Source organism: Marmota monax, unplaced genomic scaffold, assembly GCF_021218885.2.
Source record: "Marmota monax isolate L192 unplaced genomic scaffold, Marmota_monax_Labrador192_F-V1.1 WCK01_AAM20220418_F8-fsc00692, whole genome shotgun sequence".
NCBI lineage: Eukaryota > Metazoa > Chordata > Mammalia > Rodentia > Sciuridae > Marmota > Marmota monax.
In genome coordinates this window covers 109,955-129,700 of record NW_026692348.1, presented here as the reverse complement: position 1 = coordinate 129,700, position 19,746 = coordinate 109,955, and the positions used below count along the sequence as shown (strand labels likewise).

Genomic DNA, 19,746 nt, shown 5'->3' with positions numbered 1-19,746 from the left:
ATTCAAGTGATCTACAACAAATGAATAGATTAAAAATGTGATATATACATACCATGGAAAAATCCAGTATTAAAAGAATATTCCAGTACTTGCTACAACATGGATAAAGTTTGAGGATATTAATAAAGATTAGCCATTCACAAAAAGCCTAATGCTGTATGATTCCATTTATACGAATTACCTAAAGCAGTAAAATTTATAAAAGGTCATTTGGAATTTTTCATGGGAGGTGTTTTATAATTCCTATTTTGTTAGTTATTCAATATTTACTTGGACACTTGTGGATATTTATTTTATACTTTAGGCTATATTTCAATATTGTGTTACTTATTTATAGCTTTGACTGTGGTGAGTTCTATCGGCTGACTCCAATTTCCTTGCCACATATGCTTGTTAATGTATGTGCATTCTAGAATTCCCTACTTTATGCCACTACATAATGTTCAATTGTCCATATAATTTGTGCCCCAGATGTACAATCAGCCATTTCATCAAGAAACCCTGAGATTTCTATTGGAGAATGGTACTAAAAATAATACCAGGGCCCTAGACAATTATTGTTTCATGTTCTAAAACTCTTTAGCACATTTACACCTCTTTTTACAAGGATATAAGTCATATTGTAGGTTAATTAATTATCATATTTTGTTTGTGTTTCTTAATTGGGAGGGAAGGGACAATTTAGAGGACAGCCCTTCCCCAGTTTCCTGTGTTTAGCATCATTTGTGTATAAATACTCCTCCCAGGATGGCAAAAGAGAAGCCTTCATAGCTAGAATCCTGTGTGATCATAAATTTAAGGAAATGGGTGAATCTGGGACTAACTTAGCTTGTCTTCTAAAATGTAGATGAGAACCAAAGCCTCAAATCCCATGTTCAAAGTGATCTTGATTCAGACAGAATTAGAGACATTTTTTTTTTATTCTCCTTTGAATAAATGACTTCCAAATTGCCTTGGGAAGAAAAAAGGGCAACTGAACATACTTAACTTTTATAAGATTTAGCAAAGAAAGGAAGAATTGCACTTGGAAGTAATTTAGTCATATTTAGTAGTTGCAAGAAATTAGTTTTATCAATGCTACAGCTAGTATCTAGGGCACATGAGGCATTTATAGAACATAGAAATTTTAGGGACTTCTCTGAGAGCACTATAATCCAAGAAAAGAATATGGAAACAGGAAGCATGCACAGCAGTTGCTGATGGACATGGGCACTACTCTGTGGGTAAGGAATACTGGTAGACAGGGAGATGAGAAGCAAAGGAAAACAGTATCTATTAGTGTGTTCCAGGAAAATACTTCATGGTTCCCAGTGGTGATGATATTGCCATGGATACCGTAGAATGAAAACATTCCTTCTCTTCCTGGCCATTGAACATAGCAGAGTATGGAACATTATTGCATTTTATCTATAAGAAATATAGATATGATGGACGTATAAAGTCTCCTTCTTTATGTTGCTTCATTCTAATGTACATCTCTCTTATCTATCTATGACACTTTCACGTGTTAGTTTATCTATTTGATATTTACTTTTGTTTGAGTGCATGTGGAAAATCTCATGAAAGCAAACAAATCTATAGATAATGGCAATGTGGTGTGTAATGTGATCAAAGAGCACTGGATTTCTATGATACCCCTGAAACCAACTCACCATGACAAATCAAGTCTCTGGATCATAATGCTGCCTGGGGAATACCACACTGCCTCCTTCCTACATCAGAAGATAATTGTTAAGTTACATACGAGTGTGAAGAGACCTTCTCCTAAGGTAAGGGTTTTCAAAGCCTTATTTTTAATGGATCAAGAATATAACACATTTTTGGATGAAAGTGGAGAATATGCTAAGTGAAATTAGCCAAACTCACAAAGTCAAAGGTCAAATGTTTTCTCACATATGCAGGAGCCAGTGTAAAATAAAGGGAAAGGGGAGGAAAGGATAGGATAACACAAAGAACCCATCAAATGTAAATTAGTAAATGAGCAAAAAGAAGTCAGAGTAGAGGAAAGAGAATGGAAGAGGGGAGAGAGTCAGGGAGAGAAAAGAGGGAGGGAATAAGGGGGATTATGAAATGAAATTGATTTTCATGTATGTATGAGTATTTTGTGATGAACCCAACTAATATGTATAACTACAAAGCCCTGATAAAAAATATGACACATTTTCAAATGTTACTATAATGAGTACTTCATAACAGCAGGTCTTCCTCTAAGCTCTAATGCCAAGAATACAATCTCCTTTCCTATTCAGAGATGATGAACACGTTGCTGTTTTTGGTATCCTTCTAGTAAGATATATGTTTATGTAACATATAATCGCCTCCTATGAACAATGTTACAACCCAAAGCACACATGTCTGATTTCTTCTCCTCCTCCTCCTCCTTCTTCTTTTGTCATATGAGAAATTTAGTTTGTGGTTGTATTACAATCCTTCATTTAAATGCATATATGAAACTGTGGATGTGTTTTGATATTTAAACTTTGGAGTTTCATCCTATGCTGTCTTTGTGGTCCAACTATAGGAATAACTTTTTTAGTGATTCTCTCATAAGAAAAGCTTTTTTATGTGGAAAAGGTCAATCTCCTTCTCCAGCACTGCTCTGATTTCTTAAATTTTAATTTGGGATGTATTTTAAGGTGCTTGTGTGTGTGTGTGTGTGTATAATTTTTCAATGTTTTCATAATAATACTATTCCTTATCCACTCAATCTCACTGAGGCTGATATGGGCACTAAATTACCACCTATCTTTCACCTCTAGGGAAAGGGCTACTAGGAAGCTCTTTGTGACCATGAGTGGCTATATAGCTCTATAAGAAATATATTTTAGTATTGTTGTAAATACTATAATTTATGAGTGTTGAAAATTACTCCCTGAGAGATTGTGCCCATTTAAATCTCTACCAAGAATATTGAGAATTAGCAGTTTTCTACATCTTTGTCATTATCTATTTATTTAAAGACAGTCATTAAAAAATCACTGTTTTAATTTGAGAGCTGAAAAGATATCAATTTGAAATTTTAATTTGAATGTACTTGTGAATAAAAATCAAGCTCCCTTGTGATTCTTTCTATTAAGGAACAGGGTGTCTATTAAAACTGGTAATTTGCCAATTCTGTGTTTGTTCCTTTTTTTTAAGTTGACCTGTGAAATCCATTTAAATTTGGAGCAAGTATGCTTTCTTCTGGCAAGAGATATTTAAATATATTTTATGCACTTCAGAGTTAAGTTTTGCTTTTGACTGTGCTATCATTTGGAGAACACACATGACAAGGTTCATGGACACATTTGTACCATATATGGTATAGTCAAAATAAATGAATTGCCATTTTATTTCTCTTTTCTTCCTTGAAGTCAGCAAATGGAACACCTGATAATATTAATTGTAGTTCTATTGAAAGTTGCAGCTCTGAATTGAAGAATTCATTGTTAACATTTGCAAAAATCCTTATTGTTTAGTCATAAAGTTGAAATTTGGAAAAATATTCTGATTCATATATGTTCTTATCTTGTTCCTTTATTTTAATGTGTCTCCTGGGGTTTTAAGAAAACATTTTCAAGGATTCAGAAAAATAAAGAATAAGAATTTGAGTTTGGAAAACATAATATTATAAAAAGTACATAATTTAATGATAGATGCTGGATTTGGACATAAGAAAGTCTAGAATGTTTTAAGCAGTATAATAAAATGTGATTGATTTAGTTAAACAAAAGATTAAACTAAGTCTTTTGAAAGACCAGAGCAACAGTCTTATTTATTCATAAAATTTTATTCATTGTTTCTATTGTTTTACCTTCTCTTTTCTTCTTTTATCTTAAGAAAGGCAATCTCAAATATTTAGAAAGTCATTTTTGAATGTTCAGAATATTTATTAAGTAAATATATTAAACTGCATTAATAGGATCAAGAAAGGTGAAAACATACTGAGGTAGATTCATATTTCTGTTTCTACTTTGTCTCTCTCTCTCTCTCTCTCTCTCTCTCTCTCTCTCTCTCGTGTGTGTGTGTGTGTGTGTGTGTGTGTGTGTGTGAATGCTTAGATTTTAAAAGATGCAATCTCAAATATTTAAACAATAATTACTGGAATGTTCAACATATTCAACATGCTTATTCTATAACTATTATTTTAATGGGACTACCAGGTTCAAATAATGTGAATGTCTATTGAGGTAAATCAAGCTTCAGTGTTCTTTGGATTTGCAATGCATCACCCTAGCATTGATAGCTCCTTGCTGAAGACTAATGAAACACATTCAGTTTGGAAAGTTACCTACCTGTGCCAAATCCCATAATTTTTAATTTGCTTGATGAAGCATTTGCTTTTTCATTACATTTTCTATGTCATATTTAATCATTTATCATATCCAATCTGGTAAATGCATGAAATTGTTTCTAGAAATTCTATATAACCCAGAAAAACAAAATACCTGAAATGAAAAATGATTGGTGCCTATTGGAGATTCTCATGGAAAACACCATGTAGTTGTAAAGTTGTAGTTTCATGACTGAGAATACATATTTAACTTCAAAATTTGTACTTCTTTTTTCTTTGCAGATTATTTCCAATCTGTGATGTCCTCACATCAACTGAAACCATGTGGCAAAATAGTAACATAACTGAGTTCATATTGCTAGGATTGATACAGGATCCTCTCAGGCAGAAAATAGGGTTAATCTTAATTAACATCTTAATTTTCTACATGGGAACTGTAGTGGGGAATATGCTTGCTATTGTGACCATTAAATCCAGCAGGACACTTGAAAGACCCATGTATTATTTCTTATTTTATCTGTCCTTAGCTGATTCCTGCTATTCAACATCCACAGCCCCTAGACTCATTGTGGATGCTCTCTCTGCAAAGAAAGTTATATCCTACAATGAGTGCATGACACAGATCTTTGCACTGCATTTATTTGGGAGCATAGAGATCTTTGTCCTCATCCTCATGGCTGCAGATCGCTATGTGGCCATCTGTAAGCCTTTGCATTACCCAAGGATCATGAGGAGGCAGGTCTGTCTCATCTTGATTGTCCTTGCCTGGATAGGGTCCTTTATGCATTCCATTTCTCAGACTATTCTAGCCTTGAGATTGGGCCTTCTGTGGACCCAACTTGATTGATCATTACTGCTGTGATCTGCAGCCCTTGTTTAAACTTGCCTGCACGGACACGTATTTGTCGAATCTGCTGTTGGTGACTAACAATGGGGCAATTTTCTTAGTCAGTTTAATGATTTTAATGATTTCATACATTGTCATCCTGCATTCTCTGAGAAACCACAGTGCAGAAGGGAGGAAAAAAAGCACTGTCCACTAGCACGTCTCACATCATTGTTGTTGTCTTGTTCTTTGGTCCCTGTATATTCATATATACAAGCCCCCCAACCACGTTCCCCATGGACAAGATGATGACAGTGTTTTATACCATTGGCACACCTTTCCTCAACCCACTCATCTACACACTGAGGAATGCAGAGGTGAAAAAAGCCATGAGAAATCTGTGGCAGGTTAAAACTACATCAGAAATCAGGGGATGAATTGAGAGTCCAATCTCATATTTATACATTTATGATATGAGTGATTCTGTATAAATATTAACTATGATTATTTCTGATAATTGTGAAAGTCATATGCATTTTCATGTAAGTTTGTGGGTTCTTAATATTTTTTTTAGATGAAAAGCAGTAGGGATTCCATGGTATCTTTTTTGTTTGTTTGTTTGTTTTTCCTACAGAGATGTTGTGGAAACTAAGTCAGGTAGTTATAGAATTTATTCTCTCCCTGCAGATTCTCTTCCTTTCTAACCACTGTGGTTCTAGGGCCTGGCTACTTCTATACATTCTAAATTCATGTGCCTGCTTTCCTTAGTGTTTTCTGTGTTTTAACCTCCAACTGTTAATGTCCCTGACAACTTTAGTCTGATTCTTTCTCTGAGAGTTCCATTCCGGTACTTGTGAGCATACCTACAAGTCACATCAATCTTCACTCTTATCTGATGAGAAAACATTTAGGTCATAAGAACAGTTAAAAATCGTGAGTAGACATAAAGTGCAGACAGTTCATTTGGGATCTTTTCTTTCTTCTATAAGGCATTCCCAGTAGGTAGCAAGTGTCTTCTTGAACACTCACAAAGGAATTAGCTCATGGTATCAAAAGTGCCCATGTCATTTATGACTGGATTGTCTTTGGAAAGTTCCATATTTTCAAGTAAGAGGCTCTTTTCATATTCTAAACTATATGCAGTTATTCTAAATTACATATTTCTTTTACCTTTGTTAAACTAACCAAAACATTATTTGTGAGATTTTTTTAAAGCTACTATATAAAGCCTGGGGATATTAAGTTTTGTTTTACAAAATTAGTGTTCACCATTTGTAGCAAAAAAACCTCTAAATCTAAGATAAATAGAAGTAAAACCATGGGTATTGTGAAAGCTAAATTAAAAACAAACAAACAAACAAAACAAAACAGAAGTACAGAGATTCAACATGTTTTCTTAGACTGAAGAACATAAAGGTAGAAACTGACGTGAACCCCAAAGTGATATGATCTATTTTCTTTGAAGTGAATGATGTTGATTAAATTACCATGGACATTCAGAAATACAGCACTTGTGTCTAGAATATGGGTTCAGGGAGAACCCACTACTGATATGCAAAGCCCCTTTATCTCTCCATAAATATTGGTATGTCCTTCTTTATTTGTTCTTTTTTATGTCTTTGTGTTGTGTTGCACAGCTTCACAAAATAAAATTTCCATTGGAATTTGCATGCTCAGAGTGGGGAAGAGGATGGGTGAACAGTTGTACCTTAGAGACATAGGCCTTGTATTATACCCTCAAATTTAAATATTCATTGATTTCAGTGCAGGGAATTGTCACATTTTTAGTAACCGTTACCAAATTCTATGCCTTATAATTTTTTGTTTATTTTCATATTAGCTATTTAATATTCATACTGTTTCAACAATTGTTATATGTTAGTTACATATTTTCAATTACACATTTCTCATGTTCTGATCCTCTCATACTTTTTTACTTACCATGAACTTTCTTTGCTTTGTCTGCCACTATAGCCAAAATAAATTCATTATTATTTCCTGGTTTTTTTCGACTCAGTTATCACACTCCTCAGTTTATGACCAAAAGACTTTAAATCAGCATACAACAGTGATGCATCCAAGTCAATGTTTATAGCAGCTCAATTCACAATAGCCAAGATATGCCCTACAACAGATAAACAAATAAAGATAATGTGGTGTATATACACAACAGAATATTACTGAGCCTTAAAGAAGAATGAAATTATGGCACTTGCTGGTAAATGGATGGATCTAGATTCAATCATGCTAAATGAATAAGCCGGTCCCAAACATTCAAAGGCAGAAAATTCTCTCTAATATGTGGATTTTAACCTACAACAAAGGAGGGAAAGAATAGGAGTTTACTGGATTAGACAAAGGGGAACACAAGGAAGAGAGGGGGAAGAGGAAAGAGTGAAATTAATCTGACATAATTTTCCTAACTTGCATAAGAATATGCCACCAATATAACTGCACATCACGTACAACCACAATATTGGGGAACAAATTATACTTTTTCTATGTATGTACTGCTGGGAGCCATTAGCCAAGTAGGTATGACAATTTCCTTGCCAGCGTACCCCATGTTGCTTAGTGGAAGGACTCCTGGAAATAGGACATTTTGCAGTGACATTGCATCTAAGGTGACCTTGCTCAAGGACCAGGGCGGATCCGGGTTTAGGGTGTTCCTGGTTTAGGATAATCTGGGTTTAGGACATTCCAGGTTTAAGGTTATTCCTGCTGGGAATAGGGCGTATCCTGCTGCCTGAGTTCCCCTTGAGTTCTCACAGGATTCAGACAATGTACATCATGTCAAAACATATTATACTGTCATATACATCTAGAAAGAAAAAAAAATAAATACAACAATACTGTGTCTTATAATTAAATTGAAAATTCATACCACTATTCACCATTTCTTACTGCCACAAGTGGTTGTTTTAAAGATAATTCATGCATAAAGAGAGTAATAAACATTTTAGACCCTCTAAATCTTCCTTTGGATATAAACTGAGGACTGGGATAACTAAGTATGATGTATCAAAATACATACTATTGTCATGCATAACTCATTAGAAAAACATTTTAAAAAATTATAAATGAAAATATGAAGTTCAGAAAAATGTATAAATTTCTTCAGATTGCCCTGCTAATTGTCAGAAATAAGTTTTTTTAATTAATGTCTTAGTTATATTTATTATCATTATTTACTATTATGTTTATTTTATTATTTATAATTACTTATATATTTTGGATTGAACCCAGAGGCACTTTACCACTGAGATGCATCCCCAGTATTTTTCATTTTGAATTTTAAGTCAAGATTTCACCAAGTTGCTGAGTATCTTGCTAAGTTGCTGAGGGTGCTGCTAAGTTGCTGAGGCTGATGTCAAACTTCTGTCCTCCTGCCTCAGCTACCAGGTAGCTGGAATTACAGATGTGCATAACAGCACCTAGCAGGAGTAATGTTTAAATCAGTTCTTTTAGTCTCCCAGGTAGATCAATGCCTCTACCCTCTTTAACTCTTAATTCAAACATTGTGTCAAAAGTGGACAGGTAATGTGGCAAAAGTTTTGAAAATATTAATGTGAAAGTCAGAGGCCTAGATACAATTTCTATTGGCCAACCTGATTAACTTTTCTGGACAACACACATGAGTTCTCTGAAATCCTAATGAGGACAGCAATTATTAAATCAACATATATGATGATATTTATATCAATTGTATATGATTGTATGTATAACAACACACACACATACACATACACATATACTTGGAACATTATATGGATTTTGTCTAAAGACACACAGTTGGATTATCATAAATGGATCTTTGGACTTGAAAAGTTTAATCTCTGACAATCACAAAGAACTTGCCATATTGCATGTCCTTGAGTTAGAGAAATTCTGGAGTCAGTCTTACATTGGGAACACTTTAAACCATGAGAGTGCATGCGAACAATAACCAAAATTTTTAAAAAAACAGTGCTCTGCAACATTCCATTATAGAGAATATGATTAGGTGATCAAGAACCCAGAAAAGAAATTGAGAGAAGGTTTTTGGATATTTAGCATGAAAACTAGGAGAATATGATGTGACCCCAAAGCCAAGTGAAAATGTAAATGTCTTTAGGGAAAAAGGAGGGATGATTTTTGTCAAAGCCTGAATTCATCAAGGTGGAAGATGCTGACTACCTTCATAAGAGCAGCTTCAGTCACCTAGGACAGGTAATGGTGGAGGGAAAGATTTCCCCTTAAAATACAATCAGGATGACAAAAATTAGGTGCAGTGAGTACAGAAGAGGAGAAATCAGAAGTGAGGAATTAGGGGAGGGGACATAAGAACAAAAGATGTTTTGTTTCAGAGAGTTTATTCAGAAAGTAAATTTTAAAAGAGGACAAAGTTATGGTTCTGATACAAATAAAATATATGGAAGATTTTATTTAAGTCAAAATTTAAGGTAGAAATCAAGATACTATGTTTAGTTCAAAGAGAACACAAAGTACGACAGATTTTTAGTCTGATAAGAAATTACAAAAATGAAATTGAGAATGGCTAAAAAATGGACGTAATTGGTAAACACACAGAGGGGAACAATCAACAGACATCCTCTCCCCCACACCCCCACACCCCTGGAAATAATCAGCATTTCTGTGGACATACTTGATTGCCACTGCTATTATTTTCCCTAAATTAATGTCTGTGTCTGCAGAATTATAACTTACTTTCCACAAGGGCAGTGGGGTATGACTAATATCAGTGGAAGAACTACTCAAGACATTTCCCAACCTGCAAAGACTCAGTTCATTATTCCTGCAACTTTTAAGCATATATCAATGATCCAGCAAAGACAGGGAAACTGATGAGGAGATGCACATGTGAGGTGAAAGGGATGAGGTCCAGGGTACCAATACACCGCTTAAAGATAGAAATTGCTGTTATTGTCTTCCAACTTTTGCTCCATATGTTTTAACAATCCCTCTTTAATATGGTTATTCTAATAATAAGAAGAAAATAGAAATATTTGTTTAATTTTGAAATTTAATTTTTAATAATATAGGTACAACTTCTTAAAGAGGCAAAGTGCTTATTGTCTACTAGAATGAGGTCTTCCCCATCTGGGCTGTGATGCTCCCCTTTGCTTATGTGCTGCTTAGGGACCACTTAGGAGTCTCAGGATATTATGCTGTTTTGCTTTTATATGCTCCATGCATCTTAGCAACTCCCAACATTCCCATTTTATTTAGTGTTCCTTCTGTATTCGCCTGAAAATAAATTATTTGCCATCCATTAAATATCACGAGTTTTGTAAGAACTTTGAGTTCCTCCACAATCCTAACCAATTTTTCTCTGAGCCATGTCTTATATTACATGAATTTCTTCCAGTGTGACATTCAATTGTTCTGAGAAACTATTTTACTTTTACCATGCAAAAAATCAAAACAGAACACAGCACCTATCCAGTTCAGATGATATTTTCTGCTTGCCACGCCAAGAGAAAAATGCTCATTTCATCTCTAACAGAAACCTAGTAAAAACATGTTAGTGCTCCTTGCTTTTTTTTTTTATTTTTATAATGCAGGTGCTCTAGTTTCTGCTCAGGAAAGTCATCATTTAATGGTATCTTTTCTGATCAAAGCACAGCATGAGGCAATAAAATAACATATGTGTATCAAGCAAGGTGTGCCATGATTATACCTCTCTGTTTTATATGATCATGTTGCCCACCATCTGCATGGTTAGAAATCAGATCTGTAACCACAATCTGTGCCCTCAACCAATACACTGCATCCTGCTAGAATTAGCAGAAAGGTGCAATTGACTTATATATGAAAGAGTTAGAAGAGGAAGTGACTTAGAGCAAAACAAGAGGTTTTCTAGGGGGCTTTGAAAAAAGCTTTGGTCTTGGGAACATAACAATCTCAAGAATGCTGCTGGTTATTATCAGAGTAAAGCATGAGTGTTTGGGGAAATATTGCGTCCAACATCTTTGAGAGTATTCTTATTCTTAGAGTATAAGAGAGTATAAGTACAATTTCTGGTTGCTTTTTAATTACTTTTGGAGGCTAGAACTGGCTTCATTGAATACAGTTGTCCACAATACTGGTTTTAAGGACCCTTAGTATTAATTTGGGTTGCACACTGTCTTGTCTATTGCCAAATATGAAAATTAATCACAGAGCCAACAGATCAAATAGAATAGAGGCAATATGTACAGAAAACCTTGAAAAAATTACAGCAGAGATAAGTCCTACGTACATCCAGAAAACAATAAATAACTTCTCCAATATTATCCTACATATATGCTTGCTGGGTAGAAGATGATTAGGCAAGCCTTATGCAATTTGAAGGTTTCAAGGTAGCAATAATATTTTCAAGAGCTGTGTGGTGAAATGCAGGGAAGCCTTTCAGTCAATTTTCTTTGCTTCCCATTATATGGCCCCATAATTTTTTTATGGCATTCTTCATCTCCGTGTTTCTTAGTGTGTATAACAGAGGATTGAGCATGGGGGCAATGATAGTATAAAAGAGGGCAAATACTTTGTCTTCGGGTAAAGTAGTTGCTGGTCGAATATAAATAAACAGTAAAGGGGCAAAAAACAGGACGACCACAGTGATATGTGAACTACAAGTAGAGAGGGCTTTGCGGCGATTCTCTGAAGAGTAAGACCTGACAGTACATAAGATCACAGCATAAGATATCAGCAGGACCACAAAAATCACCATGCCCATCAGTCCAGAATTGGCGATGACCAAGAAACCAATTTTGCTTGTGTCAGTGCAGGCCAGTTTCAGCAAAGGATACACATCACAGAAGTAGTGATCTATTTCATTGGGACCACAGTAGGGTAAGAAGATGGCCAGGAGAAACTGACCAAAGGAGTGGAGGAATCCCCCAGCACACGAGGCAGCAATAATGACATCACACTTCTGTCTGCTCATGATGACAGTGTAGTGCAGGGGCTTGCAGATGGCCACATAGCGGTCATAGGCCATCCCTGTGAGAATGAAGACCTCGATGTTCCCAAAGAAGTGCATGGTAAAGAGTTGTGTCATGCAGCCAGTGTAGGAAATGGACTTCTTGGTGGATAGTGAATCCACAATTAGCTTGGGGGTAACAGTGGACGTGTAGCAAAGATCTGAGAGTGACAGGTAGCTCAGGAAGAAATACATGGGCTGGTTGATAAGTGGACTACAGGTGATGGAGATCATGATTAGCAAGTTTCCAGTCAAAATTGCAATGTAACAAAGTAAAAACAGTAAAAAGCAGAGAATCTCTAATTCTTTTTTCTGAGAAAGTCCTAAAAGAATAAATTCTGTGATGTTATTTCTATATTCCATGATCCAGATGCAGGTTGTAGTCACCTATAATTTGATGAATGATGAATTGTTGAATACATTGAAATATGTTGATTCATCATATCATCCTCTGATTTGTAGTAGAGTATGCTGAAAATGATTTAAAGGTTGAAGAAATTTTATTTTTATTTATGAAGACTTTCCTGTATTTTGAAGACTTTTCTGTATTGTCAGTTTATTGAAAATATTGTTACTAAATGTCTTAGGTAGCTGGGATAAAGACTAGCATTGTAGAATAATGAAGAATGATACTTATAAGAGCATGTATTATGAAACCTAATGATATTATAGTCCAATAGGACTGTCGAATTGACACTAGTGGGAAAAAAATCACATCAGAGATTCACTTTTTTGTTTGCTATTGAGAAACCATCTACAAAATAAAATGTTGAGTTAAAATACTATACAAAAGCAAATATTTAAAGTCTAATATGTACATAATATTTTAAGTGAGAAACTCCCTGCTGCATATCCTATGAGAAAGTATCATACATAAAAAAATCAACAATTTGGAATATTTGGGATTATGAGGAATATGTGCATGGCTTCTCTTTTGCTTAATTTACAAATGGGTTTAACTTACATGTATACTTAATTTATCAGTAAAGAACTATGATTTACATCCAAATAAAACCACAATTAGAAAGGAAAATTATCTTCATTTTCAAAGCATTTTCAAAATAATTGTATATTTGGCATTCAGCTAGGTGTTTGGGAACAATAGTAGCAGGTTTAGTTTGGATTCTAGAGTCTTACCTGATGTCTCACACCCCACCCTTAAACAAATTTACTTCTTTTCTGGATGTCTATAAATTTTTCAGCTTTTTCTAGTCAGCCATCCTGATCATGGATGCTCAGTTCACTCCCTACATAACTAGTTTTGGTCTCTTGGGCTGGCTTTTCTCATGTTCTTTCCATTATTTCTACCTCCTTCTTGTCACTGTTACTAAGTAATGCAGAACCAAGTTTACTAATTTCTCTCTTGTTATAAAATACCTTAGGACAAATCCATAGCTACTCTTGGTAGAATTTCAAATGTGATCAATGGACTGAGGAAGAGCTATTGAGAAACAATCTTTAATCATTCACTCAATCACGCCAGCAATACTCTACTTCAGCTACATAAAACACTGAAATTATGAGCACTAATATATATTAAATTTTACTTTTAGTACTATAACTTTTCTCCTTCAGTAAAGTTATCATTCAAATTTGTGTACAAAACGAGACAAAAATAATTCCTCCAGAGTATGAAAGTTAATGTTAATTGTGACAAAACTACCTTTTGGCATGTATTATCAGGCATAGTCAAGAGGGAGCTCTTATAGTGTTCAAATAAAGACATTTCAATCAATTAACTATTGCCTTTACACTTTTACAATGAATGCCAATAATTTAAAATAATTTAGTCATACTCTAACTAAAAAAGTTACAACCTTCTGATTTAGTAAAAATGACTAAGTTACATTTTTCATTTCAGTGTGGTCTTTTTTTCACATGTAATTTGCTGAATGAATTTTACCAATTCACTTTTTCTCAGACCTTTGCCTGACCTGTCGGCTAATATTCTTCCTGACCTAATAGCTGTACTACACTGAGACTTTTTATCAAGTAGCAGACAAAAGTGTGCTTTAAATACCAAGAGAAATGCCACTATGCTCACCGAGTCTTCTTACGCCCAAACTGGAAAATAAGTATTAAAGTTAAAGTTACCCCACAAAATAACTAAGGACATTTTATAATACAGATTATGTTTTTGATATTTCAGACAAAACACAAAATTATTTACAAGTGATAATCACATAAATATATTCAATCTAGTTTAGAAAGCAGAGGATATTAAAAGTAGCTATCACTTAATTTACTTATAAATATTACACAAACTCCATATGTTGCATGAATCCAAAACTTTAATCTGTGTTCAGGGATTACTTGGAAGTATTATATTCTCTATTTTTAGTTATTCTATAGAAAGCTAAGAGGCTATTGTATTCTATGAGAGTAATTTTACATTTTCATATTTTTAAAACATATGATGTCCTGTTATAATTAGATATCTTTTAAAATGGTGGACTATTTGGGTAACCATACCAATCTTAATCTCATCTGACTGTATGACTTCCTAACTCAGTGATTTTATATATGCTCTATCCCTTTTGTGTACTTCAAATAAACAATAAATAAATGTTAAGTGTTAAAGTAGATTTTTAATAAACAATATGTTGCCTAGCTACACAAAGGAGTTTTACTCAGTTATAAAGAAGAATAAAATTATGCCATTGCCACTAAGTAGGTGAAACTGGGGAGCATCATGCTAAGTGATGCAGGTCAGACTCAGAAAGTTCAGGGTTGACCTTTTCTCTCAGATGCAGAAGTGGGAGCAAAGTAAGGGGGAGAAAAGGTGTGGCACACCATGGAAGTGGAAGGGGAGATCCAAGGAATGGAGAGCAGGGTTGATGGGGAGGGGGTGGGAGAGTGAAGAGGAGGAGCACTGGAATGAGGTGGACCAAATTATGCTCTGTGCAGGTGAGAATCCCATCTTTATGTAGTCCTGTGAAGTAACCATTTATAAAAATAATAAAGAGATGAAGGAAAGAGGAGGAGAGGAATGGGAAGGGAGAAGGGGGCAGGGAGGAGGTACTGGGGACTGAAATGGAACAAACTATATTCCATGCATGAGTGACTATATCAAAATGAACCCCACCATTATGTGTAACTGTAATATGCTAAGTAAAAAAATGCATTAGGACTGATTTTTAAAAAGTATATCTTTAAGAATATCCTCAGGCCTGACCGTGTGTAAGCAGCTGGCATGACAGTTGTTACCTTCATTCCAAACACATCAGAATAAATTTACAGCTTAGCCTCAGGTTGTTTCCTTCTCTATCACTGATGATAAAGTCTTCTAATCCTAAGGATACAATCAAGAGGCCAAATATCAAGAATTCCTTACACATAAATGGTACCTAAAAGTTTTCAATATATATTCATCAAAAGTATCATTAAATTTTTACTTTAATAATAAATTCTAAAACTTTAATTCTTACTTGTCTACAGAAAATGATCAAGTGTGGATTACTTAAGTAAAATGTACCCTATGTCTGTTTCACCAGGTATTTTTTAAAGTCTCAGATATGTGTAATGACCCACAATTATAACAGTTTCAGAAACAAGTAATAAATTCCAAGAACAAATATTAATAAACCTCACTATTCAAGTAATTCTTAGGAATCCTGAAGGCAGAACTCACCTGTTTTCTAAGGAAAAGTGGATCAGTTTGTTTCTAAAGCAGTTTTGAATCCTGGTCCAGTTTTATGTTAACATTCAACAAGGGAAGAAGTGGTGTCTTCATCATTCCCATATGCAGCTATTTTTGCCCCTCTTCAACTTCTTTAAATAGTTAATTTGTCATAGTATCTGGGGAAAATGAAAACAACAGTGTGTGGCTCCTGTTTGAGTTCCAAACAGCTTTACGTGGGAGATATTTAACTTGTAAAAATTTATTGCACTCTCTGTGAATCTGAAATTCCTCACTGGGATAATTAGACCAAGGTGAAAGGGACCATTTCTTAAAAAAACAAACAAACAAACAAACAAACAAACAAAAAAAAACCTTTGTTTAAGGTCTAAAAATACTGCTATCAATCAAGATCACCCCCCTTGATGAATATCAAGAAACAGATAAGATCAGCTTCCATTTGCTATTGAAGTAGCTAAGGAGAAAGCTGATTGCCTGGAAAGCAAAAAGCAAGGACCTAATGCTCACCCCTTTTCAGAGAAGAAAAATAGAATTGGCTGCACTGAGTTGTTAAAAAAGGGAGGGAGAAATCATAGCACTGTCTCAATTTACCTTTTGTGAAGGATGCCTAATACTTGGCACACATCTCTTATTATTTAATACAACTTTTAAAAAGTTAATACAATCTACTATTCTCCTTTTCTGGATGTTCTTGCCTGTTCATTTTTCTTCCAACATTTCAGGTAAGGACTCAGCTATAAACCTCATCCTTATAATGAAACATAGGCACAGTCTTTTTTTTTTTTTTTTGCTTTTTTTTAATTTCAATGAAGTCTATTTCTTATGTATTACATAAAAAATATATATTTATGGTTTAGTGTGGTATTTCAATACATATATACATTATGTAATGTTTATATCAGATTAAACATGTCTGTCTCTTCAAGCGTTTGTGTTTTACAGTGAAAACATGCAAATATTTCTTCTATATAAAATATGAAATAGGTTGTGCATTATTAGTGTTTATAATCATCTCCTGTGCAACTGCAGGCCAGAACTTCTTGCTCCAAACTGATCCATCTATCCCGATCCTTCCCTCCATGCTGAAGTAAACACCATTCCTCTCTCAACATAAACTAAAACACCTTTTTTTAGACTCTACATATGTGTGAGATCATGTGGCACTTGCCATTCTCTGCTTGGCTTATTTCACTTAATGCATGGTCTCTAGTTCTATCCAAACTGTCACAAATGTCAGGATTTTATTCTTTCTGTGGCGAGCTAAGTTTGTTTGGTATTATTTCTACTTTTTCTCATGATGTGTTTCTCAGGATGGAGGCTAAAAGCATTTTCTCCTAATCCCATATGTTACATACTTTGAATTTTTTCCCTCTTCACTTTCAGTTATATAGTGTACATATTACTGTCATAAATTGCATTTACACAATTAAGCAATCATCACCATTATGTAGTTGAAAACTTTTTTCTCACTCTAAATGGAAGCACTGTAACTATTTAATAGTTTTCCCCATTTTTTTCTACTGCTAGTAACCTCTGATCTGCTCCCTATCTCTATGAATTTGCTTATTTTTTTTATTTTTCATATAAGAGAAATCATAAAATATTTACTCCTTTGTATAGCAATAACTGTAATTGGTAAAGTGTTTTATTTTTTTTAATTTATTGATTATTTTTATTTACACATGACAGTATAATCCATTTAGACATCATTATTAAAGCATGAAATATGTCTTGTTTTAATTCAATCCCAGTATCTCTCCTTCCATTCTTCTCCCCTCACCCTCCTCCCTTCTCTCTACTGATTACTCTGCCATTTACCCATGTTATTTTTTTTAATTAATTTCTGTTGGATGTACACCATATTGAGCTTCACTGCAGTATATTCTATATGTATATAGGAAAGTTATGTCTAATTCATTGTACTGTCTTTCCCATTCCCATTCCATTTCCTTTCCCCTGCTCCCCTACATATCAGAGAGAACACTCAGCCTTTGGTTTTTTGGATTGACTTATTTCCCTTAAAATGAAAATTTCCTGTTCCATTCACTTACAGGCCATTGTCATAATTTCATTCTTCTTTATGGTTGAGTAATATTCCATTGTGTACATATGTCACATTTTCTTTATCTATTCATCTGCTGAAGGACATCTACATTGGTTTCATAGCTTGGCTATTATGAATTATGCTGCTATAAACATTGTAGCATGCTGATTTTAAGTTCTTTGGGTTTATACAAAGAAGTGGGATAACTGGATAAAATAGTAGTTCCAGGTCAAATTTTCTAAAGAAACTCCATACTGCTTTCAAGAGTGTTTACACAAATTTGCAGTCCCACCAGCAATGTATGAGTGTACTTTTTTCCTCACATCTTTAAAACATTTTCTATTACTTGTAATCTTGATAATTGCCATTCTGATTGGAGTGAGATTCAATCTCAGTGTAGTTTTGATTTGCACTTATCTGATTGCTAGAGATTTTGAACATTATTTCATATATTAATTGACCTTTTCTGTTTCTTCTGTGAGAAGTGCATGTTTAGTTCTTTTTCCCATTTATTGATTGGGTTATTATTTTTTTCCTGTCAAGTCTTTTGAGTTCTTTGCATATCCCAGTATCTGAGGAGCTGCCGCAGTCTGGCTGCGGCAAAATAACCGGGGGTGGGGGGGTGGGGAGGGTGGTGGTGTGAGGAACAACTTGTTTAAGTTGATACAGTAGGAGTAGGAGCCGTTTATTGCAGGACAGGAGTAGTATTTATACATTCCACACAGCTTATCTAATTAGCATAAACTAGATACATCAGTCAACCAATAAGGAATCTCCACACTTAATGGCTCACTTTTGTTACTTCTCAAACCACTCCCTCTGGCATTTTGCCAGGCACCATCCAGACTTGTTTACGAACTCTAACATTCCCCTGGCAAAATGCCAGGTGTTATTTTGACTTGTTTACAGACTCTAACAAGGAGCAGATGGAAAAGATTTTGGCCCAATCTGCAGAATCACTCTTCACATACTTGATTGTGCCTGTGGCTGTGAAGAAGCTTTTAATTTGATGCCATCCCTTTTATTGATTTTTGGTTTTTACTTAGGAGTTTTCTTAAGGAGTCAGTTCCTGAGCCAATATGTTGGAGTTTTGTGCCTACATTTCCTTCTAGCAGATTCAGGGGGTCTGGTCTAATTCCTAGGTTCTTGATCCACTTTGATTTGAGTTTTGTTCAGGGTGAGAGATAGGGGTTAAATTTTATTGTACTACCTATGGACTTCCACTTTTACAAGCACCATTTGTTGAAGAAGCTATCTTTTCTCCAATATGTTTTTAGCACCCTTGATGTTTTCTAGGTTGAAGTTGTTATCAAAACTTCATTCCTTGTTTTAGTTTATTAATATTCCATTGTATATCTCCACCATATTATCCATTCTCTGTTGATAGACACTGTGGTTGATTTCACTCTTTGACTAATACCACAATGAATATTGGTATACCAGTATCTATTTGAATTTATGATTTTAACTATTTGAAGTTTATAATTATGAACATATAAAAACTGTATGTTTAATTTTTAAAAATCTGCTAAATTGTTTTCTGTGGTGCTGTATCACCAGGAATGTTCAAATATTTATATCCTCACCAAAATTATTTTTGATGTGTGTGTATGTTTAAAGTTTTTAATGATCATTCAAGTAACCATATAATGTTATTTTATTGTGGTTTTGGTTTTCATTTCCCTAATAAATGATGACACTAAGAATATTTTCATGTGCTATTGACCATTTCTATATAATTTTTGAAGAAAAGTCTTCAGGTCTTTTAATTATTTTTAATTGAGATTCTTGGTCCTTTGTGTTGAGTTCCAGAAATTTTTATATGTCCTTGACATTAGTTAATTACCAGATATATCATTTGCAAATAGCTTACCACCTTCTGTAGGACACATTTTCATTCTTTAATCATGTTCTTTAATGCAAAGGAGGGATTTTTATTTTATATCAAGCCTAATTTATGTATATATTTTTGAGGCTTTTACACTAAGTGTTATGGAATTCA

At 34.3% G+C, this 19,746-nt stretch overlaps 1 protein-coding gene and 1 pseudogene across 1 annotated transcript; one reads left to right on the top strand and one right to left on the bottom strand.

Annotated features, from left to right (window-relative positions):
- Window positions 1-4,595: 4,595 nt before the first annotated feature.
- LOC124090940 (olfactory receptor 4C11-like) lies at window positions 4,596-5,536 on the top strand (annotated as a pseudogene).
- A 5,957-nt stretch (window positions 5,537-11,493) lies between these two features.
- Window positions 11,494-12,423, bottom strand: LOC124090939 (olfactory receptor 4P4-like). Its single transcript, XM_046441750.1, has one exon. It carries the CDS (start codon window positions 12,421-12,423, stop codon window positions 11,494-11,496), a length of 930 nt encoding a protein of 309 aa, XP_046297706.1.
- Window positions 12,424-19,746: the final 7,323 nt, after the last annotated feature.